General features: G+C 46.2%; 1 protein-coding gene across 1 annotated transcript in view; it reads left to right on the top strand.

The window, feature by feature from the left end:
* Positions 1–27,041, top strand: part of LOC120026146 (WD repeat-containing protein 7) — a 267,089-nt gene that overhangs the window by 80,649 nt on the left and 159,399 nt on the right. The window contains exons 15-18 of the mRNA XM_038970967.1: positions 2,595–2,828; positions 3,816–4,109; positions 4,231–4,427; positions 15,074–15,165. Coding sequence (XP_038826895.1) covers positions 2,595–2,828; positions 3,816–4,109; positions 4,231–4,427; positions 15,074–15,165 — 817 coding nt within the window. The remainder of the gene's footprint in view (positions 1–2,594; positions 2,829–3,815; positions 4,110–4,230; positions 4,428–15,073; positions 15,166–27,041) is intronic.

The following is a 27,041-nucleotide window of genomic DNA, read 5'->3' as shown; positions in this document are numbered from 1 at the left end:
ATTGTTTGTTCAAGTCCCATAACAAACCACTGCGTAATTGTTTGTTCAAGTCCCATAACAAACCACTGCGTAATTGTTTGTTCAAGTCCCATAACAAACCAATGTCGCCTTTGGTATATTGTGCATTCTGGTTTTGTAATTTTTCACTGAGATGCTGGTGTAAAGTAGTTGGTTTTGTGTCCTCATGTCCTGAAGCCGATAGAGGAGGTCCAGCCTGAATACGCTGTTAGGCCTCCCTCCCTCCCTCATCCTTTCTCCTCTACGCCTGACCTTGTTCTCCTCTGTGATCACTGAGACACACACAGCAGTGCCCATTGAAGCTGTTTAACTGCCATTGAGCACAGTGACAATGCTGACCCTCAGTGTGCTAATTGTTAGAGATAGACCTTACTCTATTGTTTGAGCCCTCCCTCCCTCCCGGACAGAGCAGATGCAGGATAGGGGGGGAGGGGTTGGGGGGCTTGGGGACCTAACAGCAGCTTCTCTCTATAGCTCTCTTTCTATCTCCTCTTCCTCTCTCTTTCTCCCTCTTCTCTCTCTCCTCTTCCTCTCTCTATCATCTCTCTATCATCTCTCTTTCTCTCTCTTGCTCTCTTTCTCTCCTCTTTCTCTCCTCTTTCTCTCCTCTTTCTCTCCTCTCTCCTTATCATCTCTCTCTCGCCTTCTCTCGTTCTTTCTCTCCCTCTCCTCTTGGAAGAAAGTAAACTAATGTTGTGAGGGCCTAGTCCAGTCATTGTAGACCTTGTTTGTTTCTATGTAAACATCCTTTCCTGTGCAAAGAGTGTAGTAGTGCAGGGGCCTTTCAAATTGAATTACAATTGAATAGGGATTAGCATGTTTGTAAATGAGACTTGCCGTGGTTAGAAAACAGAATGAGATTCTGTGGGGAAAAAAGCTTGGACATTGGAGGTGAAATATACCATGTTAACACACAGTGACTAAACCTGTATCTAAATCTTTGCTCCTGAATCCAGACACAGTGACTAAACATGTATCTAAATCTTTGCTCCTGAATCCAGACACAGTGACTAAACCTGTATCTAATCTTTGCTCCTGAATCCAGACACAGTGAAATGGAAACACAGTGATTTGAGATTGATGAACTGTCATTCAGAGTTTACATATACAGGGAGCTCCTAAAAGTATTGGGACAGTGACAGAGTTTACATATACAAGGAGCTCCTAAAAGTATTGGGACAGTGACAGAGTTTACATATACAGGGAGCTCCTAAAAGTATTGGGACAGTGACAGAGTTTACATATACAGGGAGCTCCTAAAAGTATTGGGACAGTGACACAGAGTTTACCAACAGACATCCATATTGTTCTCAGTATCAACACAGAGTGTGAGACAGCCAAACGGCTATATTTCTGTATTCTTTAATGTGTTATAAACTCAGTCAAGTAGGGTGTTCAGAGGGTGCAACTACAGTGAGCTCCTAGAAGTATTGGGACAGAGACACATGTCTTGATGTTTTGTCTCTGTACTCCCAGTGCTTTGTATTTGAAATGATGGCATGACTATGAGGTTAAAGTGCAGACTGTCAGATTTAATTTGAGGGTATTTTCATCCATATCAGATGAACCGTTTATAAATTACGCTACTTGTTGTATATAGTCCACCCATTTTAGGGGACCAAAAGTATTGGGACAAATTCACTTATGTGTATTAAATTAGTAAAAAGTGAAGTATCTGGTTCTATATTCATAGCACCCAATTATTACATCAGGTTTGTGACTCTACACATTTGTTGGATGCTTTTGCAGTTTGTTTTGGTTGTTTCAGATTATTTTGTGCCCAATAGAAATGAATGGTAAATAATGTACCGTGTCAGTTTTGGAGTCACTTTTACTGTAAATAAAAAAAAAATATATATATGTTTCTAAACACTTCTACATTAATGTGGATGCTACCATGGTTACGGATAATCCTGAATGAATCGTGAATAATGATGAACGTTAAACACATATTATCATATGTAAATATCATCCTCCCAAGACATGCTGACCTCCCCTGTTACATTATATCATATATAAATATCATCCTCCCAAGACATGCTGTTATTACATTATATCATATATAAATATCATCCTCCCAAGACATGCTGTTGTTACATTATATCATATGTAAATATCATCCTCCCAAGACATGCTGTTATTACATTATATCATATATAAATATCATCCTCCCAAGACATGCTGAACTCCCCTGTTATTACATTATATCATATGTAAATATCATCCTCCCAAGACATGCTGACCTCCCCTGTTATTACATTATATCATATATAAATATCATCCTCCCAAGACATGCTGTTGTTACATTATATCATATATAAATATCATCCTCCCAAGACATGCTGAACTCCCCTGTTATTACATTATATCATATATAAATATCATCCTCCCAAGACATGCTGTTATTACATTATATCATATATAAATATCATCCTCCCAAGACATGCTGAACTCCCCTGTTGTTATAATGGTGAGACGATAGCATGTCTTGGTGGTTATGATATTTGTGCGTCTGTTACTTTCACACTCATTATTCAGGATTCATTCAGGATTCTCCGTCTTCGTTTCTTTTCCAGGGTAACCTGCAGAAGTACTCCAACAACAGTCTGGTGGTGCAGGCCATGAAGACCAATCTGACAGACCCTGACATGCATGTCCTGTTCTTCGACGTGGAGTCGGTGATCATCCAGCTGCTGACGGAGGAGGCCCAGCGGCCCAACCCCACCCTGGTCTCCCCTGAGACCCTCCAGAAGGCCCAGGGAGCAGCCGACAAGGGAGGGTCCTTCCTCGCCAACAAGATCTTCAAACAGGTGAAGGAGGGATGGATAGTTGGTCCTGCTGGGTTGGGACTGGGATGACTACCTATATAGTGCTATAACGCTAGCTCTGGCTAAATGGGGACTAGGGTGCCACGCTAGCTCTGGCTAAATGGGGACTAGGGTGCCATGCTAGCTCTGGCTAAATGGGGACTAGGGTGCCACGCTAGCTCTGGCTAAATGGGGACTAGGGTGCCACGCTAGCTCTGGCTAAATGGGGACTAGGGTGCCATGCTAGCTCTGGCTAAATGGGGACTAGGGTGCCACGCTAGCTCTGGCTAAATGGGGATGAGGGTGCCATGCTATCTCTGGCTAAATGGGGACTAGGGTGCCATGCTAGCTTTGGCTAAATGGGGACTAGGGTGCCAAGCTAGCTTTGGCTAAATGGGGACTAGGGTGCCAAGCTAGCTTTGGCTAAATGGGGACTAGGGTGCCACGCTATCTCTGGCTAAATGGGGACTAGGGTGCCATGCTATCTCTGGCTAAATGGGGACTAGGGTGCTACGCTATCTCTGGATAAATGGGGACTAGGGTGCTACGCTAACTCTGGATAAATGGGGACTAGGGTGCCACGCTAGCTCTGGCTAAATGGGGACTAGGGTGCCACGCTAGCTCTGGCTAAATGGGGACTAGGGTGCCACGCTAGCTCTGGCTAAATGGGGACTAGGGTGCCACGCTAGCTCTGGATAAATGAGGACTAGGGTGCCACGCTAGCTCTGGCTAAATGGGGATGAGGGTGCCAATAGGGTGCCTCCTTATTACAGATATTATTCACATTATTCACAACAAAGTAATTGTTGGACTTATACAATTACTTTACCTTTTGTGCCTTGTACCTTTTATGAGATTCTGACTGTAACATTTCCTTGGACAATAATCTAGTTGAAATACTTCTCATAAAAACTGCGCACAATAAGCCCCACCATGATTATTTCTGTTGTTTTTATTACTGACTGGCGGCCATTTTGTCATGTCCAACAGGTGAAGGAGACAATGAAGGAGACCATTAAGGAGCACCTCCTGGATGAAGACGAGGAGGAAGAGGAGGAGATGAGGAGACGTGAGGAGAAGTCTAAGTCTCTGTCTCTGTTGGAGTATAACCTGACTATGGACACGGCTAAACTGTTCATGTCCTGTCTCCACGCCTGGGGTCTCAACGGACCACTGGACGAGGTGTGTCTGAGCAGACTGGGCATGCTCAAACCCCACTGCCCCATCTCCTTCGGTCTCATATCCCGTGGAGGACATATGTCTCTCATGCTGCCCACCTTCAAGGTAAGATTTACATTTTTACTATTTAAGTATTTTCCAAATATATATATATATATATATAATATAAATATTAGCTGATAGTTTTTTTTTTAGAATCGATATGTAACTCTTCTGTACTAATTAGGAGTCCCTGCTGCGTCAGATGGCCCTGTCCACGGGCAGGAAGTTGTCCCTGTCAGAGATGGTGGGTAAAGGGACATACGGAGTGTCCCGGGCCGTGACTACCCAGCACCTGCTCTCTGTCATCTCATTGGCTAACACCCTGATGGGCATGACCAATGCCACCTTCGTGGGAGAACACATGAAGAAGACACCCGTCAGGTACGCAGCATTGTCACACGGGCACCCGACACCTGGCTCAGGGGGGATATTTCATTAAAGGGGCAATCAGCAGTAGAAGTGATAACAAAGCAGTCTCCCCCGCCCCTGTTTCGGTAAACAGCTGAGGGATGAGGCTGGAGAAATGTAACCACTCTCTCCAATTCATAGACAGAGCTGTGGATGCATGGACTGACCATACATGATATCACAATGATAGTTTGAACCATGTTTTGAGGCTATATAGTTTAAGATTTTCTTTGTTTACGAACATTGGAGTAAAACAAGTTTATATTTGGGTTCTGATGGACTGTGACAGTTGAACTGAGCTCATGAGGGAAGTTATATTCTTCAAGAATCAATGGGTACATATCATTCCAAAAATACATGTAGCAATGGCTGATTGCCCCTTTAAAAGATGTGTGTACACACACACACACGCACACACACACACACACACACACACACACAGGCATAGACTCGTAAGACATTACCGCATCACCGATTCTACTACAGCAGCATAATTGTTTTTTAAGTATACTGTGTAACACATTACATATTCCACCAACAAGATGATACTAAACAACAAAACACAGCACAGTAGAACCCTGCTCCACGTGTATGTATGTATGTAGAACCCTGCTCCACGTGTATGTATGTATGTAGGTAGAACCCTGCTCCACGTGTATGTATGTATGTAGGTAGAACCCTGCTCCACGTGTATGTATGTATGTAGAACCCTGCTCCACGTGTATGTATGTATGTAGGTAGAACCCTGCTCCACGTGTATGTATGTAGGTAGAACCCTGCTCCACGTGTATGTATGTAGGTAGAACCCTGCTCCACGTGTATGTATGTAGGTAGAACCCTGCTCCACGTGTATGTATGTATGTATGTAGGTAGAACCCTGCTCCACGTGTATGTATGTAGGTAGAACCCTGCTCCACGTGTATGTATGTAGGTAGAACCCTGCTCCACGTGTATGTATGTATGTATGTAGAACCCTGCTCCACGTGTATGTATGTAGGTAGAACCCTGCTCCACGTGTATGTATGTAGGTAGAACCCTGCTCCACGTGTATGTATGTAGGTAGAACCCTGCTCCACGTGTATGTATGTAGGTAGAACCCTGCTCCACGTGTATGTATGTATGTAGAACCCTGCTCCACGTGTATGTATGTAGGTAGAACCCTGCTCCACGTCTATGTATTTAGGTAGAACCCTGCTCCACGTGTATGTATGTAGGTAGAACCCTGCTCCACGTGTATGTATGTATGTAGAACCCTGCTCCACGTGTATGTATGTAGGTAGAACCCTGCTCCACGTGTATGTATGTAGGTAGAACCCTGCTCCACGTGTATGTATGTATGTAGGTAGAACCCTGCTCCACGTGTATGTATGTATGTAGGTAGAACCCTGCTCCACGTGTATGTATGTATGTAGGTAGAACCCTGCTCCACGTGTATGTATGTATGTAGGTAGAACCCTGCTCAACGTGTATGTATGTAGGTAGAACCCTGCTCAACGTGTATGTATGTAGGTAGAACCCTGCTCCACGTGTATGTATGTAGGTAGAACCCTGCTCAACGTGTATGTATGTATGTAGGTAGAACCCTGCTCAACGTGTATGTATGTAGGTAGAACCCTGCTCGACGTGTATGTAGGTAGAACCCTGCTCCACGTGTACGTATGTAGGTAGAACCCTGCTCGACGTGTATGTAGGTAGAACCCCGCTCCACGTGTATGTATGTAGGTAGAACCCTGCTCCACGTGTATGTATGTAGGTAGAACCCTGCTCCACGTGTATGTATGTATCCAATATGAAGAAGGATGCTGTGTAGCTTTGAATGGTGGGTACATCCTCAGTCTTAGACCTGTGATTACCTGTCCTCTGTCTGTAGTACCCCCAGGCCTCATGTCGTCTGTGGGCCCCTGGCCCTGTGATTACCTGTCTGTAGTACCCCCAGGCCTCATGTCGTCTGTGGGCCCCTGGCCCTGTGATTACCTGTCTGTAGTACCCCCAGGCCCCATGTCCTCTGTGGGCCCCTGGCCCTGTGATTACATGTCCCCTGTCTGTAGTACCCCCAGGCCTCATGTCGTCTGTGGGCCCCTGACCCTGTGATTACCTGTCCCCTGTCTGTAGTACCCCCGGGCCCCTGGCCCTGTGATTACCTGTCCTCTGTCTGTAGTACCCCCAGGCCCCATGTCCTCTGTGGGCCCCTGGCCCTGTGATTACCTGTCTGTAGTACCCCCAGGCCCCATGTCCGCTGTGGGCCCCTGGCCCTGTGACTACCTGTCCCCTGTCTGTAGTACCACCAGGCCCCATGTCCGCTGTGGGCCCCGGGCCCTGTGATTACCTGTCTGTAGTACCCCCAGGCCCCATGTCCTCTGTGGGCCCCTGGCCCTGTGATTACATGTCCCCTGTCTGTAGTACCCCCAGGCCTCATGTCCTCTGTGGGCCCCTGGCCCTGTGATTACCTGTCCCCTGTCTGTAGTACCCCCAGGTCCCATGTCCTCTGTGGGCCCCTGGCCCTGTGATTACCTGTTCCCTGTCTGTAGTACCCCCAGGCCTCATGTCGTCTGTGGGCCCCTGACCCTGTGATTACCTGTCCCCTGTCTGTAGTACCCCCGGGCCCCTGGCCCTGTGATTACCTGTCCTCTGTCTGTAGTACCCCCAGGCCCCATGTCCTCTGTGGGCCCCTGGCCCTGTGATTACCTGTCTGTAGTACCCCCAGGCCCCATGTCCGCTGTGGGCCCCGGGCCCTGTGATTACCTGTCCCCTGTCTGTAGTACCCCCAGGCCCCATGTCCGCTGTGGGCCCCTGGCCCTGTGACTACCTGTCCCCTGTCTGTAGTACCACCAGGCCCCATGTCCGCTGTGGGCCCCTGGCCCTGTGATTACCTGTCCTCAGTCTGTAGTACCTCCAGGCCCCATGTCCGCTGTGGGCCCCTGGCCTGGTGTGGCGTTGCTGAAACTGGGGATGATTGCCTGGTTTGTATTGAGCTGTTGTTCAGCCATAGTTTGCTATTTGTACATTGAGCCGCGAGCAGAGACGGGGGCAGAGACGGGGGCAGAGACGGGGGCAGAGACGGGGGCAGAGACGGGGGCAGAGACGGGGGCAGAGACGGGGGCAGAGACGGGGGCAGAGACGCGAGCAGAGACGCGAGCAGAGACGCGAGCAGAGACGCGAGCAGAGACGCGAGCAGAGACGCGAGCAGGGGCAGAGGTGGTCTGATTGTTAGAGCTTCCTCCTCTTGGTCTCGTAGGGAAGCTGAATGATTGTTAGAGCTTCCTCCTCTTGGTCTCGTAGGGAAGCTGAATGATTGTTAGAGCTTCCTACTCTTGGTCTCGTAGGGAAGCTGAATGATTGTTAGAGCTTCCTCCTCTTGGTCTCGTAGGGAAGCTGAATGATTGTTAGAGCTTCATCTTGGTCTCGTAGGGAAGCTGAATGATTGTTAGAGCTTCCTCCTCTTGGTCTCGTAGGGAAGCTGAATGATTGTTAGAGCTTCCTCCTCTTGGTCTCGTAGGGAAGCTGAATGATTGTTAGAGCTTCCTCTTGGTCTCGTAGGGAAGCTGAATGATTGTTAGAGCTTCCTCCTCTTGGTCTCGTAGGGAAGCTGAATGATTGTTAGAGCTTCCTCCTCTTGGTCTCGTAGGGAAGCTGAATGATTTAACAACATCCTGTTGCTGAAATGCCAGAAAGATGATGACAATTTTATGAAGTCTGTCGACGGCCCGGCCCAGGTGCCCCTTGATGTGTTTGTATTCTTTTCTTACATAAAACGGGGGGGGCAGGCGAATGGACAGACATGGGTCATAGAAAAAGAAGGGAGTACAGATGGACGGACAGACCTCTTCTCATCCTGTCTTCTAGCCATACAGATGCTCCAAGACAGTCCTCCATAGTTCAAAACTACTAAAATGTGGCCATCTTAGATTTATGACAGTGTTCTAGAATAAATGTCTTCTTGGCTAGTTTAAAATTAAGAAGAATCTCCAGAAAGCCCATTTAAACAATGCGTTAACCCCCAGCCGGGTCCTAATGCGTTAACCCCCCAGCCGGGTCCTAATGCGTTAACCCCCAGCCGGGTCCTAATGCGTTAACCCCCAGCCGGGTCCTAATGCGTTAACCCCCCAGCCGGGTCCCAATGCGTTAACCCCCCAGCCGGGTCCCAATGCGTTAACCCCCCAGCCGGGTCCCAATGCGTTAACCCCCCAGCCGGGTCCCAATGCGTTAACCCCCCAGCCGGGTCCCAATGCGTTAACCCCCAGCCGGGTCAACACATGTCTCATGTAAAAGAGGAGCTTTAACAACCCTCTGACATGTATTACATTAAGTTGTGCATCAGTAGACCTAGTACATATATCTCAGTAGGCCTAATACATATATCTCAGTAGGCCTAATACATATATCTCAGTAGGCCTAGTACATATATCTCAGTAGGCCTAGTACATATATCTCAGTAGGCCTAGTACATATATCTCAGTAGGCCTAGTACATATATCTCAGTAGGCCTAATACATATATCTCAGTAGGCCTAATACATATATCTCAGTAGGCCTAATACATATATCTCAGTAGGCCTAGTACATATATCTCAGTAGGCCTAGTACATATATCTCAGTAGGCCTAGTACATATATCTCAGTAGGCCTAGTACATATATCTCAGTAGGCCTAGTACATATATCTCAGTAGGCCTAGTACATATATCTCAGTAGGCCTAATACGTATATCTCAGTAGGTCTAATACGTATATCTCAGTAGGCCTAGTACGTATATCTCAGTAGGCCTAGTACGTATATCTCAGTAGGCCTAGTACGTATATCCTAGTATGTATATCTCAGTAGGCCTAATACGTATATCTCAGTAGGCTTAGTACGTATATCTCAGGAGGCCTAGTACGCATATCTCAGTAGGCCTAGTACGTATATCTCAATCTCAGTAGGCCTAGTACGTATATCCTAGTATGTATATCTCAGTAGGCCTAATACGTATATCTCAGTAGGCCTAATACGTATATCTCAGTAGGCTTAGTACGTATATCTCAGGAGGCCTAGTACGCATATCTCAGGAGGCCTAGTACGTATATCTCAGTAGGCCTAGTACGTATATCTCAGTAGGCCTAGTACGCATATCTCAGGAGGCCTAGTACGTATATCTCAGTAGGCCTAGTACGTATATCTCAGTAGGCCTAGTACGTATATCTCAGTAGGCCTAGTACGTATATCTCAGTAGGCCTAGTACGTATATCTCAGTAGGCCTAGTACGTATATCTCAGTAGGCCTAGTACGTATATCTCAGTAGGCCTAGTACGTATATCTCAGTAGGCCTAGTACGTATATCTCAGTAGGCCTAGTACGTATATCTCAGTAGGCCTAGTACGTATATCTCAGTAGGCCTAGTACGTATATCTCAGTAGGCCTAGTACATATATCTCAGTAGGCCTAGTACATATATCTCAGTAGGCCTAGTACATATATCTCAGTAGGCTTAGTACATATATCTCGGTAGGCTTAGTACGTATATCTCGGCAGGCCTAGTATGTATATCTCAGTAGGCTTTATTTTAAGAATGTGAAATGTCAGAATAATAGTAGAGTGATTTATTTCAGCTTTTATTTCTTTCATCACATTCCCAGTGGGTCAGAAGTTTACATACACTCAATTAGTATTTGGTAGTATTGCCTTTAAATTGTTGAACTTGGGTCAATCATTTTGGGTAGCCTTCCACAAGCTTCCCACAATAAGTTGGGTGAATTTTGGCCTATTCCTCTTGACAGAGCTGGTGTAACTGAGTCAGGTTTGTAGGCCTCCTTGCTCGCACACGCTTTTTCAGTTCTGCCCACAAATGTTTTGTAGGATTGAGGTCAGGGCTTTGTGATGGCCACTCCAATACCTTGACTTTGTTCTCCTTAAGCCATTTTGCCACAACTTTGGAAGTATGCTTGGGGTCATTGTCCATTTGGAAGACCCATTTGCGACCAAGCTTCAACTTCCTGACTGATGTCTTGAGATGTTGCTTCAATATATCCACATAATTTTCCTGCCTCATGATGCCATCTATTTTGTGAAGTGCACCAGTCCCTCCTGCAGCAAAGCACCCCCACAACATGATGCTGCCACCCTCGAACTTCACGGTTGGGATGGTGTTCTTCGGCTTGCAAGCTTCCCCCTTTTTCCTCCAAACATAACGATGGTCATTATGGCCAAACAGTTGTATTTTTGTTTCATCAGACCAGAGGACATTTCTCCAAAAAGTACGATCTTTGTCCCCATGTGCAGTTGCAAACCGTAGTCTTGCTTTTTTATGGCGGTTTTGGAGCAGTGACTTCTTCCTTGCTGAGTGGCCTTTCAGGTTATGTCGATTTAGGACTCGTTTTTACTGTGGATATAGATACTTTGGTACCGGTTTCCTCCAGCATCTTCACAAGGTCCTTTGCTGTTCTGGGATTGATTTGCACTTTTCACACCAAAGTACGTTCATCTCTAGGAGACAACGTGTCTCCTTCTTGAGCGGTATGACGGCTGCGTGGTCCCATGGTGTTTATATTTGCGTACTATTGTTTGTACAGATGAACGTGGTACCTTCAGGCATTTGGAAATTGCTCCCAAGTATGAACCAGACTTGTGGAGGTCTACAATTATTTTTCTGAGGTCTTGGCTGATTTCATTTGATTTTCCCATGATGTCAAGCAAAGAGGCACTGAGTTTGAAGGTAGGCCTTGAAATACATCCACAGGTACACCTCCAATTGACATAATTTGAGTCAATCAGAATCTTCTAAAGCCATGACTGCTAATAGCAGGAAGGACTCTCTGTTGTTCCGTGTAGTGAATCTGTTATCCAATGCGTTTGTATGGGCTAATAGCAGTAAGGACTCTCTGTTGTTCCGTGTAGTGAATCTGTTATCCAATGCGTTTGTATGGGCTAATAGCAGTAAGGACTCTCTGTTGTTCCGTGTAGTGAATCTGTTATCCAATGCGTTTGTATGGGCTAATAGCAGTAAGGACTCTCTGTTGTTCCGTGTAGTGAATCTGTTATCCAATGCGTTTGTATGGGCTAATAGCAGCCCAATTTTCTTTTTTCATCAAATCATTTTTTCAATTTTATTTTAAATACTTCAACTTAACAGTCAAAATCAAATCGCTAAATGACCCTTGGTATGACCTTCTTAAAACAATTCCATATAGGTTAGTAGAACCTCCGCTCCCCCGGTTTAGGCAGGGCTTAGACTCTTAAGGGTTAAACACATTTTTTGGCCAAGGGATCCGTGGAATAAGTTTAGAGGGTGTAATATAATACAACGTAATTTTATTAATCTGTAAATATGTTTTTAACCCTGGGCAAAATGAGTCTGCGAGGCTCACAGCGATATTGGTATTCAAAGAACTCCACCAATTCAATGCATCTTGTATTCCCCAATTTTTTTTCATAATTGTTTTGATGCATAAATGTATTTTAAGCTTTAAAACTGCAAAGTTTTCTCTCTGCCTTCATGGAAAAAGGTGTAGAATTGCAGGGTATTAGCTTTAAGGCTGCAACAACAAAAACATCTCTCTGTAATGACACATTTTGTAGAATTGCTGGAAATTACAGTAGCTTGAAAACGGCAACATTTTATTCCCGATGCCAAGAGGCGAGCCTTTTAATATGGTCTTTCACAGGGACAGAGATTTGGTTCGTCCGGCCATGCGCTGCCGACATCATAAGTAAAACTCACTGTTTGCTATTTTCATCTCCCTTGAGCTTGTCTGATTACGAGGGGGTCCCTGGTGAATTTCTTAACAATAAAGGGGTCCTCGGACACACAACAGTTTGAGAACCCCTGGCCTAAACAACAACAGTAATTGTGTAAAGGCAGGGATGCAGGGCATTGTTAAAACAACTACAGTAATTGTGTAAAGGCAGGGATGCAGGGCGGTGTTAAAACAACTACAGTAATTGTGTAAAGGCAGGGATGCAGGGCGGTGTTAAAACAACTACAGTAATTGTGTAAAGGCAGGGATGCAGGGTGGTGTGCAAAACAACTACAAGTATACTTGCTCTTGTTCCTCAACGGCACAGCGAAGAGAACAAAACAAATGTAAAAAAAATTATAGTTGAAGACTCTGGTTTGACAGCTGTGTTCACTTGGAAACACCAGTTAGACCTCTCACTGAAAGCCCTTGTCGTTGTCTTATGTTGCACCTATCCCAAATTCTAATATTCTTATCATGTTACTGATTGTATTCAGAGTATTTTCAGTGTTCATTATCAACAAATTTGGCCGAAAAGTACAGTAAAATCAACATGAAATTAACAGTGTAATGTTTAGATTCAGTCGCGTGTCAGGTCGAATTGTCCTCACCTATTTCAGCCTAATCATTTCCCCATAATCTCCAAACTGTTCCATTTTGAATTGCTACCATGGTTACGCATATGCTTTCCATATTGGCCAATCCCCAGGAGTTTAAGGGGTTAACAGCTCAGCTTTTGCTGCACTTTCCACCCTATTAGTTTGTGTGTGTGTGTGTGTGTTTCCTGTATCTAGTGTTTACACTGGGTAAGATGCTCAGTGTTAAAGAGGAGTGCATTTCCCTTGTTGCATCCCAAATTGAATCCTATTCCCTACGTAGTGCACTAAATAGGGAATAGGGTGCCATTTGGGATGCTTGCATAGCTGTGTCTGTCTGGAGTGTGATAAACAGTGGATGGGTCCTAAATTAAATTAATGGTCTGGGGTAGAGGGTATTGTACAACTCTCTCTTAGCGAATCATTGAACAAGCCTCTTCTACAGACTGGGACAATAGGCCCTGATCACTCTAAAGGGTTTCTATCCTGTTTCTATGCAGACTCCCAACTAGCAGAGTAAATGTGTCCGTGCCTTCGTGATGAATAGGAATTCAGCCTTCGGTAGGTCAGATAGATTACCGTTGGCTGTCGACTACATCTAGCTAGCCTCAGAGGCTTATGGAGAAGAGTCATCTGGGATCAAACTTTAACGGTGATGAAATGGATCAATTTAAATAAAGATCCAAAGTCTAAACAAAAAGTATATACTTCAGTATTGACGGTACAGTTCTCTGTGATAAGATGTTGACAGTTTTACTGTCACGATATTTTATAGGGACCCACCCACCATGGACGTAGGAGTCACATTGCTGGACCTAACTGGGGTAGATGGGACTGAACGAAGTACCTAACTGGGGTAGATGGGACTGAAAGAAGGACCTAACTGGGGTGGAGGGGACTGAATGAAATACCTAACTGGGGTGGAGGGGACTGAATGAAGGACCTAACTGGGGTGGAGGGGACTGAACGAAGGACCTAACTGGGGTGGAGGGGACTGAACGAAGGACCTAACTGGGGTGGAGGGGACTGAACGAAGGACCTAACTGGGGTGGAGGGGACTGAACGAAGGACCCAACTGGGGTGGAGGGGACTGAACGAAGGACCTAACTGGGGTGGAGGGGACTGAACGAAATACCTAACTGGGGTGGAGGGGACTGAACGAAGGACCCAACTGGGGTGGAGGGGACTGAACGAAGGATCCAACTGGGGTGGAGGGGACTGAACGAAGGACCTAACTGGGGTGGAGGGGACTGAATGAAATACCTAACTGGGGTGGAGGGGACTGAACGAAGGACCTAACTGGGGTGGAGGGGACTGAACGAAGGACCCAACTGGGGTGGAGGGGACTGAACGAAGGACCTAACTGGGTTGGAGGGGACTGAACGAAGGACCCAACTGGGGTAGAGGGGACTCAACGAAGGGTCACATCACTCTTTTTCTCCAGACTTAGTAAAAGCCACAGACTTCTCTCTCTGGAGGTCTGTAACATTTAGTAAAAGCCACAGACTTCTCTCTCTGGCTAAACTTCTCTCTCACTAACTTTACTCTGTCTTCACTCTCCTGAGAGAATAACTCGTTTTGTCATTGTAAAATGTCAGATACGTTTCCCTCCAGACCAGGATTTGTAACATCACAGGATCACAGGCAGCCTAGTTAGTGTCAGATCCCACTTACAGCACATGTAGTCTACTTTAGGCTTTAGCTAACGAGAGAGAAACTGTTCACCTCTTCACTGTCTTCATTAGTCCCAATGCAACAGGTGCAGTCAGCAGAATGGAACACTTAGCCTGAGGCTTTTTAAAGAGGGGGTGTAGCGTGGGCTTGTGAGGAGCTGTGAAGATCACACGTGAAGGTCTAGGAAGCCTGTTAACACAGCCTCTGATTTATATGTGTTACGGGGTATTCGGCCCTGGTGATTTAGTCAGGATGGGTGGGAAACCCTAGTGGGAGGAGAACTGCAGGTGTTCGAAGGTAGTAATGATGGGGTCACCTTCCCTTTAACATTGTGGACCGAGGGGGAAGAAGAAAAAAAGCCTTTGGTCCTTTCAACTACGAGATAGAACAGAACACGTCTGAACCTGTAGCTAGCCTGAATAAAAAGGAGAATTGGAGAGTGTTTGTATAGTGATGATTCGTTGTTCATAACCTCTCCCTGACCACACACACACACACACACACACACACACACACACACACACACACACACACACACCCCTCTCATACTACTAAGCTTGTCTTTTCTACATAGTACATGGACACAATTCAAGCTTCTCTGTCTGCTAAATATTTGATGGTATCTTTGTGTTCTATTCTCCAGGCCTCCAAGACCCGGGACCCCTGAGACCCCCAAAAAGACTGCAGTACCCCCTCAGGTGTCTAGTCCGGCCGTGCAGGGACAGATCAAACAAGGTAACTACAAAAGGCTGTTCTCCCTCAGGGCGGTGCTAGGAGAACCACTGATGTACAGGGCAGGCAGCAGGCGGCAGGCACTGTGAGCCTCAAATCTAGGAGAGATCTACTCCTGGCCTTTACAACTTAGTGTGAGTCCCTAATGCACCCTATTCCCTATATAGTGCACTACACTGGTCAAAAGTTGTTCACTATATAGGTACTAGTTTTGGGCTCTGGTCAGAAGTAGTGCACTATTTGAGACTAATCCCTAGAATACCTCATATAGTCATTCTCCACAGGAGTAAACTAAGCTGTCACTGACAGTCTACAATATCAAATTGTATTTGTCCAATGCCCCGAATACAACATGTGTAGACCTTACAGTGAAATGCTTACTTACAAGCCCTTAACCAACAATGCAGCTCAAGAAATAGAGTTGAAAAAATATTTACCAAATAATAAACAGAATTTAAAAAAATAATTAAAAGTAACACAATAAAATAACAATAACGAGGCTTTATACATGGGGGTACCGAGTCAGTGTGAGGGGGTACAGGTTGGTAGGGGTAATGTGTACATGTAGGTAGGGGTGAAGTGACTGCATAGATAATAAACAGCGAGTAGCAGCAGTGTATAAAACAAATGAATGGTGGGGTGGGGAGGGCTGATGTAATATATATGTTTACTGCACAGCTCACCTGTTACACTACAGGATTGGAGTCAATTCAGGAAGTTAGCTGACATTTCTATTCAATCATTGAGAAAAAAAATACCCATCTACTTTCAATGATTTCTCAAAAACTGTAAAGGATAAATAAATGATGTGCATTTTTGAATTTCCTGACATCAATTCGATTTGACCCCAGCCCTGGTGTTTGATACCCAGCCCTGGCGTTTGATACCCAGCCCTGGCGTTTGACCCCAGCCCTGGCGTTTGATACCCAGCCCTGGCGTTTGATACCCAGCCCTGGTGTTTGAGCCCAGCCCTGGCGTTTGATACCCAGCCCTGGCGTTTGATACCCAGCCCTGGTCTACAACACAACAGTTCTGTCTGTCTCACTGCTGTCTGTCTGGCCTTGTCCCTGACTCATACCAGTCAACGGTTGTTCAGTATCTATAAAGGTCAGAGATGGGCAACTGGCCCTTTTGTAGGCCCGTGGATCGGGGGGAGAACTTAGTCGGGGTCTCAACTTACTGTTAGAATAGTAGTTTACAAAAGGTACAATTTGGTATTGTGGTTGTGCATCAGCTGTTTTTCTCTTCTCTTGCCAGCTGTCTGAACTTGTAGTAATCATGGTCAAATTACAGACCGGGGGGCCAGCATTGATTTTCTTAGTCACTCTCACTTAGATATCATATTAAAAACGGCACATATTTCTCTCCACCCCATGGCAAAATGAGTAGAATTGCAGGAAGTGGGTTCTAAAATTGCTAAATCTTCTCTCCCACCCCATGGCAAAAAGTGTAGAATTGCAGAATTACTTAGGTCCTCCAAAAGGCTAGTGCTGACTCTGACTGCATGTGTGGGCGTATGTATCTGGATAGCAGACCCACAAGTCACTGCAGCCGCTCATGATGTGTTCAGAGAGATTTCACCATCAAAGTTGCCCATCCCTGAGCTAGGTGATATCCAGCTCAGTTTGGGTGGTGTGTCCATATATGGAATAATATTGTACCCCATGACTATGGATCAGACGATGTCTTAATAGCATATATTAAACACATTGGATAATCTCAATTAATAAAAAAGGAAGATAAACCGGAAATAAAATGATTTGTTCTTGCATGCACATATTTTAATATTTTCTAGCAATCTAATTATTTATACTTTTCTGTTATTCTTTAATTAAAAAAAAAAAAAGTACTATGTTAAAGATGCACTATGCAGAAATCGTTCTGCCGTTTCCTGGTTTGCTAAAATTCTAATAGTTTACTTAATTTCAGATTGTGACAAAACATGCAACAAGTAGTGTGGAGAATCATTGTACCATCTAAACCACTGTGAAATATATTTTACATTATCAAAAATGTGTTTTGAAGCTGGCGTATAAAACTAAAGTAAAAGACGCAAAAACTAAACTTAAGAACGGGAAACATAGAAATACAACCGATCTACCACTTCTTAGACTTGCTTTCAATGTGAATGACAGATCTATAACACACATTTCTATGTGAATGCGGTCGCGTCGCCCCAAAAAGGTTACATACTGCAGCTTTAATTGTCGGAACTTAGTAGTCTATGTGGTTTGGACTAATCATGACTCGTCTTTTGTTGTTGTGTCATAATTAAATGTAGAAATTAAAGTATAGTGATTATGTATGAACAACATTATTAACTAACGACGACCCCGCTAACCTTCAGCTGTGTTATGGGGGGGGTCTGTCAACACACACACACACACACACACACACACACACACACACACACACACACACACACACACACACACACACACACACACACACACACACACACACACACACACACACACACACACACACACCTACGTATGTACTGGTCTCCATGCAGATGGCACAAAGCAAAGGCCAGTTGAACAAACAACCGCCCCCTTCCCCCCCCCCCCCCCCCCCCCCCCCCCCCCCCACACACACACACACACGCTCCCCCCCATTTGCTGGGGCCGTTGTTACACCATATTCTAATTGAGAGGCAGCGTCCTGTAGTGACCTGCTAAATGGCTGTGTCATCCTCCCGTTGTTCAGACCCTCTGGCCGTAAGGACCCTCTGCTCATTAGGCTAATAGTTTCTGACTTTTCACCCCTAAACCAGTCAGTAACTGGGCATCACTTCACAACGTAATGTGAGTTAAAACGCTGACCTGTGTTTATCCAAAGATCACTTGTGTATTTTACTGTCTGCACCTTGTGCTATTTTTAGTACTGCCTTGGTATTGATTACTGCCTTGGTATTGATTACTGCCTTGGTATTGATTATTGCCTTGGTATTGATTACTGCCTTGGTATTGATTTACTTCGTTGGTATTGATTTACTTCGTTGGTATTGATTTATTGCGTTGGTATTGATTACTTCGTTGGTATTGATTACTTCGTTGGTATTGATTACTTCGTTGGTATTGATTATTGCCTTGGTATTGATTACTGCCTTGGTATTGATTACTGCCTTGGTATTGATTACTGCCTTGGTATTGATTACTGCCTTGGTATTGATTATTATGTTGGTATTGATTACTGCGTTGGTATTGATTACTGCGTTGGTATTGATTACTGCGTTGGTATTGATTAAAGCTATCAAGAAAGGCATTTCACTGTACCTTTGCACGTGACATTAAACTTCAGACTTGATATCATTTAACAAAACAAACATAATACAAATATAGACAATGCCAAAATGTAACGTGTGTATATTTTTTTGCACAAGGGCCGTTTGTTTTATTACACAGAATCAGAGGATGTTTCTTCGTGGCTGTCTCCGATACGGTGCCTATCATTAGTATTCACCCCCCATTTTATTGTGATCCAAAGTGGGATTAAACTGTTTTTTATTTTTTTAATCTACACAAAATACTCATGTAAAATAATACAAAAATATGAATTTTAATGAAAAATACATCACTTACTTACCTTGGTTAGATAAGTATTCAACCCATTGAGTCAATACATGTTAGAATCACCTTTGGCAGCGATTACAGCTGTGAGTCTTTCTGGGTAAGTCTCCAAGATGGCACCGTACTGAATGGCCACCGTTTTGCAAGCGCCGACCCAACATTGCTATTTTGTGATAATTTTGTAATTTTATTTTTACTATGTTTAATCTAAATGTATCCACTATTATTTCTTACAACCGACAAGAACTGTTGAATATCAACATGGCAGTTACTTACCCCAATTCCAGCATCTACTTCGACCCATCTGTCCTGGGCTCTTTCTGTAAATCCAACGCATTTTTCGGGCTCCCGAAAGAGGAACGTTTAGAGAAAAGAGAGGGGGGCGATCCAGTCACTTGATAATAAGATGAATGACCTCCAGTCGCGTATTCGCGACCAACGGGACTCTCGGAACTGCAATCTTTTGAGCTTTTCTGAAACATGGCTATCGGGACAGGACAATCCATGGCTATCCAGCTCGATGGATTCTCCATTCAACAGGCGGCCAGGACAGGGGAGTTGGGGACATCGAGGAGGGGGAAGGGGTTTGCCTTCATCAACTCCAACTGGTGTGCTAATTCCCCACTGTTCACCCATCTTGGAATACCTGATGGTCAAATGCTGACCCTTTAACCTCTTCAGCTGTTATCGTGACTGCTGTGTGTATACATTCCACCTCGGGATAAGAAAAAAAATAACAAGATGGCGCTTAATGAGCTGTACAAGGATATGAACCCGATGGTTAACTTACACCCAGAGGCTGCTTTTCTGCTTGCTGGCCACTAGGGGGTGACCACTGCTATTCTACCCACAAGCAAGCGTACAAGGCCCTCCCTCGTCCACCATTCGGCAGATCAGGATTCCGTACTCTTGCTTCCTGTTTACAAGCAGAAGCTGAAACAGGAAGTACCCCCGATTCGCTCTGTTCAGAAATGGTCACCAGAATCAGAGTATTCTGCAGGACTGCTTTGCTAGTGCTGTTTGGAATACGTTTTGAGACTCTGCCGGTAACATTGATGAGCTAACCACCTCCGTCACCGGCTTCATTAGAAAATGCATCAGCGACGTTGTTCCCACGGGGAAGATTCGCTGCTTCCCCCCAAAAAAGCCCTGGATTAACACAGAGGTTGGCGCTAAACTAAAGAGCAGGTCTACTGCACGCAGAGATATCGTAGAAAAACCTGATGCTACGGCCGAAGACCGGAATAAGTACAAAAGGGCCAGCTATGGACCTCCGCAAAGTCATCAAACGAGCAAAATGACAATATAGAAATAAGGTGGAATCATACTACGCAGGCTCCGACGCCCGGTGCATGTGGCAGGGGCTACAGTCCATTACGGATTTCAAAGTAAGACCCATCTGTTGTCTGCCCAACGACGCCGCTCTACCGGACTAACTCAATTCATTTTATGCACGTTTTGACAAAATCGAACCGGGTGTGAGGGCCATCACTCTCCGAGTCCAACGTGAGAAGGGTCTTTAATTAGGTCAACACTTACAAGACCGCACCCCCCGACGGTATTCCAGGCCGCGTTCTCAGAGCATACGCAGAGAAGCTGGCAGGCATATTCACGGTCATTTTCAACCTCTCCTTGTTCCAGTCTGTAATCCCAACATGTTTTAAGATGACCACAATCATCCCTGTTCCTAAGAACTCTAAGGCTTTGTGCCACAATGACTACCACCCTGTACCACTCACGTCTGTAATCATGAAGTGCTTTGAGAGGCTGGTTATGGCACACGCTAACTCCACAATCCCAGACACCCTAGACCCACTCCAATGAGCATACCAGCCCCAACAGATCCATAGACGACGCAATCTCAATTGCTCTCCACACTGCCCTCACCCAACTAGATAAGCTGAACTCCAATGTGATAATGCTATTCAATGAAGAGAGTGAAGCGTTCATCACCATTGACCCCTATAAACACATCACCAAGCTTAGGACTCTGGGTCTGAACACCTCCCTGTTCAACTGGATCCTGACGGCCGACCCCAGGTGGTGAGGGTCGGCAACATCACCTCCACCACGCTGACCCTTAACACAGGGGTCCCTCAGGGGTGTGTGCTTAGTCCCCTCCTGTACTCCCTGTTCACCCACGACTGTGTGGCCACGCACAACTTCAACACCATTATCAAGTTCGCTCACGATACGATGGCGGTCACTGGTGACCATGAGGCAGCCTACAGGGAGGAGGTCAGTGACCTGCCAGTGTGGTGCCGGAGCAACAACCTCTCCCTCAAAGTCAAGACCAAGGAGCTGGAAACAAACGGGGGGGGGGCGAGGACGCCGGCGGCAGTGGAGCTTGTAAACAGCTTTAAGTTACTTTGTGTCCAAGTCACTAAAGACTTAAAATGGTCCAAACACACACACACACAGCCGTGAAGAAAACGCGACAGCACCTCTTCCCCCTCAGGTGGTTGAAAAAGTTTCGCAATGGCCCTCAAATCTTGAAAAGGTTCTACAGCTGTACCATCGAGAGCATCTTGACTGGCTGCATCACTGCTTGGTATGGCAAATGCACCGCCTTCGATCACGTAGCGCTACAGAGGGGGATACAGACAGCCCAGTACAGCACTGGGGCCGAGCTCCCTGCCATCCAGGGCCTCTATATCAGGCGGCGTGAAAAGAAGGCCTGGAAAACATCCCAACCACCCGAGCCATAGACTATTTTCTCTGCTGCCGCACGGCAAGAGGTACCGGTGCATCAAGTCTGACACCAACCGCCATCACTCCAATATCCATGTCCCCTTCCCCCTATACATATCTACCTCCATCACTCCAGTATCCCTGTCCCCTTCCCCCTATACATATCTACCTCCATGACTCCAGTATCCCTGTCCCCTTCCCCCTATACATATATACCTCCATCACTCCAGTATCCCTGTCCCCTATACATATCTACCTCCATCACTCCAGTATCCCCTTCCCCCTATACATATCTACCTCCATCACTCCAGTATCCCTGTCCCCTATACATATCTACCTCCATCACTCCAGTATCCCTGTCTCCTTTCCTATACATATCTACCTCCATCACTCCAGTATCCCCTTCCCCCTATACATATCTACCTCCATCACTCCAGTATCCCCTTCCCCCTATACATATCTACCTCCATCACTCCAGTATCCCCTTCCCCTATACATATCTACCTCCATCACTCCAGTATACCTGTCACCGTATACATATCTACCTCCATCACTCCAGTATACCTGTCACCGTATACATATCTACCTCCATCACTCCAGTATACCTGTCACCGTATACATATCTACCTCCATCACTCCAGTATACCTGTCACCGTATACATATCTACCTCCATCACTCCAGTATCCCTGTCCCCTTCCCCCTATACATATATACCTCCATCACTCCAGTATCCCTGTCCCCTTCCCCCTATACATATCTACCTCCATCACTCCAGTATCCCCTTCCCCCTATACATATCTACCTCCATCACTCCAGTATCCCTGTCCCCTATACATATATACCTCCATCACTCCAGTATCCCCTTCCCCCTATACATATCTACCTCCATCACTCCAGTATCCCTGTCCCCTTCCCCCTATACATATCTACCTCCATCACGCCAGTATCCCTGTCCCCTATACATATCTACCTCCATCACTCCAGTATCCCCTTCCCCTATACATATCTACCTCCATCACTCCAGTATCCCCTTCCCCTATACATATCTACCTATTTTACTCCAGTATCCCTGTCCCCTATACATATCTACCTCCATCACTCCAGTATCCCTGTCCCCTATACATATCTACCTCCATCACTCCAGTATCCCTGTCCCCTATACATATCTACCTCCATCACTCCAGTATCCCTGTCCCCTATACATATCTACCTCCATCACTCCAGTATCCCTGTCCCCTATACATATCTACCTCCATCACTCCAGTATCCCTGTCCCCTTCCCCCTATACATATATACCTCCATCACTCCAGTATCCCTGTCCCCTTCCCCCTATACATATCTACCTCCATCACTCCAGTATCCCCTTCCCCCTATACATATCTACCTCCATCACTCCAGTATCCCTGTCCCCTATACATATATACCTCCATCACTCCAGTATCCCCTTCCCCCTATACATATCTACCTCCATCACTCCAGTATCCCTGTCCCCTTCCCCCTATACATATCTACCTCCATCACGCCAGTATCCCTGTCCCCTATACATATCTACCTCCATCACTCCAGTATCCCTGTCCCCTATACATATCTACCTCCATCACTCCAGTATCCCCTTCCCCCTATACATATCTACCTCCATCACTCCAGTATCCCTGTCCCCTTCCCCCTATACATATCTACCTCCATCTACCTGGTATTGGATCTGACTCTTTAATGTTTCCTGAATATAGTCTGCTTACTTACTTTATTGTGTATTTCATATTCTTATTTCTCGTGTTTTTTCTAGTATTACATTGTTCTTGATTATTGCATTGTTGGGTTTTGAGTTTTCAATAAAGGTATTTCACTGTACTTGTACATCTGAACGGCACCTATCGTGTAGATTTGGCCTTGTGTTATAGGTTATTGTCCTGCTGAACGGCACGTTTCGTGTAGATTTAGCCTTGTGTTATAGGTTACTGTCCTGCTGAAAGGTGATTTCCTCTCCGTCTCTGGTGTAAAGCAGAAGGAAGCAGGTCTTCCTCTAGGGTTTTCCCTGTGCTTAGGTCCATCCCGTTTCTTTTTATCCTGATAAAGTCCCCAGTCTTTGCCTTTGACAAGCATACCCATACCATGATGCAGCCACCACCATGCTTGAAAATAAGGAGGAAGTTACTCAGTGATGTGTTGCGTTTAGGCCAAAAAGTGTATTCCTTTTGATTTAAAAAAATATATATTATTACTTTAGTGCCTTGTTGCATACAGGATGCATGTTTTGGAATATGTTTGTATATATTTATATTCTGTATATTTATATTCTTCTTTTCACTATTGTCATTTACGTCAGTGTTGTGGAGTCACGACAATGTTGTTGATCCATCCTCAGTTTTCTCCCATCACAGCCAAACTGAACTCTGTAGCTGTTTTAATAATCACCAATAGCGTCATGGTAACATCCCTGAGCAGTTTCCTTCCCGTCCTGCAGCTCAGTTCAGAAGGACGACTGCGTCTTTGTGTCTGGGTGGTTTTAATACAGCATCGTTATTATCTGGTCCGTGCTTAAAGAGTGATTCAATGTCGGATTTTGTTATTGTTACCCATCTACCAATCACTGCCCTTCTTTATGAGGCGTTTGAAACACTTCCTGGTCTTCTGTAGTTGAATCTGTGATTGAAATTCAATATTTGACTGAGGGACCTTACAGATGTTGTATGTATGGGAGACAGAGGAAGAGGAGTAGTCATTCAAAAATCATGTCAACCCCTATTATTTAACGCAAAGTCCATTTAACTTAGGTTTTTTTTGTTCAGCCAAACTAATTTCGGCTTGCCTTAACAAAGGGCGTGAATACTTATGCACCGACTTTTTAAGTTATTTAATTGTTAATCATTTGTAAAAAGGTATTACATTTCTTTACTTTGACATTATCTAGTATTTTGTATAGATGAATGACACACACACAAAAAAATCACAATTAAATCTATTTCAATCCCGCTTTATAACACTACATAATGTGAAGAGATAATGATACCCACTATATATAGTGGCTATTGATTCTCAATGGTTGTTTTGGTTTTGAGGAGATAACCCTCTCGACGCTTTGAGTAACTTTCGTTTTCTTCTTCTCTCGTTTCCTGCTCTATTCATCTGATTCATCTATTCATCATCCGTTCGGTGAAAACTGTTCCCCCGGTTGTGTCATTAAGTGTTCTTTAATGGAGTCGTTCTTTTAAATCTGGTGCCAAGATAAAGGCATATAGGCTACGTTCCAAATGGTACCCGATTCCCTATAATTGTAACTATAAATACAAAAGTAGTGCACTAGAAAAGGAATAGCGTGCAATTTGGGACACTTTCTAAGTGTTTTGGAACAGCATGGTGAGCGCCGTAGCAACTTGTTAAAAGAGAGGGATTTGGAGAAACTAATGCTTTCTCAGGCTGTCACACAGCCATTAAGGAACATGAAGGGCTTGGAGAGAGAGAGGCAGGGGAGGGAGAGAGGAGGAGGGAGAGAGAGAATCCACGATCACGTCTCTCGTCTGTTATTATGGGAACGGCAGTTGGACTGGAGAAAGACTTCTACTGCTTCATAGGATTTATTCTTCAACGGCTTTATTCGCGCACGACAACAAAAATAACATATAATATGCGTTTCTGCAATGCCTTTTCATTTTAACTACATTAATCCATATATACATTTATTGCATTATTGTGTGTTTGACTTCATCCTGAGAAGCCAGGTACCTGGTTTGATTTAAAAAGGGGGGGATGTGATAAGATTTACAGCTAACCCACTAGGTAAAACTGGTTGACCAACTGACAAGGTCTTTTCACATTAAACTACATGTAAGACAATTAGTATTATTTGTATCAGTTACTTCCATAATTGACTTTGACAATCTTAATTCTTTGGTTTCTATGGCAATGTCACATGGTAATTTTTCCCCCTGTATTATATTTTGTATTAAATTCTCCTCCCACACTGCTCTGACAACCTGCTATCAGTCTGCCAGCCTCTCCCTCTCCTCCTCCTTTCCCTCGCCTCTCCCTCTCCTCCTCCTTTCCCTCGTCTCTCCCTCTCCTCCTCCTCTCCCTCTCCTCCTCCTCTCCCTCTCCTCCTCCTCTCCCTCTCCTCCTCCTTTCCCTCGTCTCTCCCTCTCCTCCTCCTCTCCCTCTCCTCCTCCTCTCCCTCTCCTCCTCCTCTCCCTCTCCTCCTCTTCTCTCCCTCTCCTCCTCGTCTCTCCCTCTCCTCCTCGTCTCTCCCTCTCCTCCTCCTTTCCCTCTCCTCTCCCTCTCCTCCTCCTTTCCCTCGCCTCTCCCTCTCCTCCTCCTTTCCCTCGCCTCTCCCTCTCCTCCTCTCCTTCTCCTCTCCCTCTCCTCCTCTCCTTCTCCTCTCCCTCTCCTCCTCCTTTCCCTCGCCTCTCCCTCTCCTCCTCCTTTCCCTCGTCTCTCCCTCTCCTCCTCCTCTCCCTCTCCTCCTCCTTTCCCTCGTCTCTCCCTCTCCTCCTCCACTCCCTCTCCTCCTCCTTTCCCTCGTCTCTCCCTCTCCTCCTTCTCTCCTCCTCCTTTCCCTCGTCTCTCCATCTCCTCCTCCTTTCCCTCGTCTCTCCCTCTCCTCCTCCTCTCCCTCTCCTCCTCCTCTCCCTCTCCTCCTCCTCTCCCTCGTCTCTCCCTCTCCTCCTCCTCTCCCTCTCCTCCTCCTTTCCCTCGTCTCTCCCTCTCCTCCTCCTCTCCCTCTCCTCCTCCTTTCCCTCGTCTCTCCCTCTCCTCCTCCTTTCCCTCGTCTCTCCCTCTCCTCCTCCTCTCCCTCTCCTCCTTCTCTCCCTGTCCTCCTCCTCTCCCTCTCCTCCTTCTTTCCCTCTCATCTCCCTCTCCTCCTCCTTTCCCTCCTCCTCTCCCTCTCCTCCTCCTTTCCCTCCTCTCCCTCTCCTCCCCCTCTCCTCCTTCTCTCCCCCTCCTCCTCCTCTCCCTCTCCCTCTCCTCCTGGTGTCATTCACTGTCTGCATGGCTTGAGCTTTCTCTCTGCCTGGGAGTGCCGGCTCACCAAAGGCCCTCACCTCTCTCTTGGGCCCCCAGCCCTCACCTCTCTCTTGGGCCCCAGCCCTCACCTCTCTCTGGCCCCCAGCCTTCACCTCTCTCTGGCCCCCAGCCTTCACCCCTCACTGGCCCCCAGCCTTCACCCCACTCTTGGGCCCCCAGCCTTCACCCCACTCTTGGGCCCCCAGCCCTCACCCCTCTCTTGGGCCCCCAGCACTCACCCCTTTCTTGGGCCCCCCCAGCACTCACCCCTTTCTTGGGCCCCCCCAGCACTCACCCCTCTCTTGGGCCCCCCCAGCACTCACCCCTCTCTTGGGCCCCCCCAGCACTCACCCCTCTCTTGGGCCCCCCCAGCACTCACCCCTCTCTTGGGCCCCCCCAGCACTCACCCCTCTCTTGGGCCCCCCCAGCACTCACCCCTCTCTTGGGCCCCCCAGCACTCACCCCTCTCTTGGGCCCCCCCAGCACTCACCCCTCTCTTGGGCCCCCCCAGCACTCACCCCTCTCTTGGGCCCCCCCAGCACTCACCCCTCTCTTGGGCCCCCCCCAGCCCTCACCCCTCTCTTGGGCCCCCCCCAGCCCTCACCCCTCTCTTGGG

Source organism: Salvelinus namaycush, chromosome 31, assembly GCF_016432855.1.
Source record: "Salvelinus namaycush isolate Seneca chromosome 31, SaNama_1.0, whole genome shotgun sequence".
In the NCBI taxonomy this organism is placed as follows: domain Eukaryota; kingdom Metazoa; phylum Chordata; class Actinopteri; order Salmoniformes; family Salmonidae; genus Salvelinus; species Salvelinus namaycush.
The sequence above is the reverse complement of the archived record's forward strand: the minus strand, read 5'-3'. Positions and strand labels throughout refer to the sequence as shown.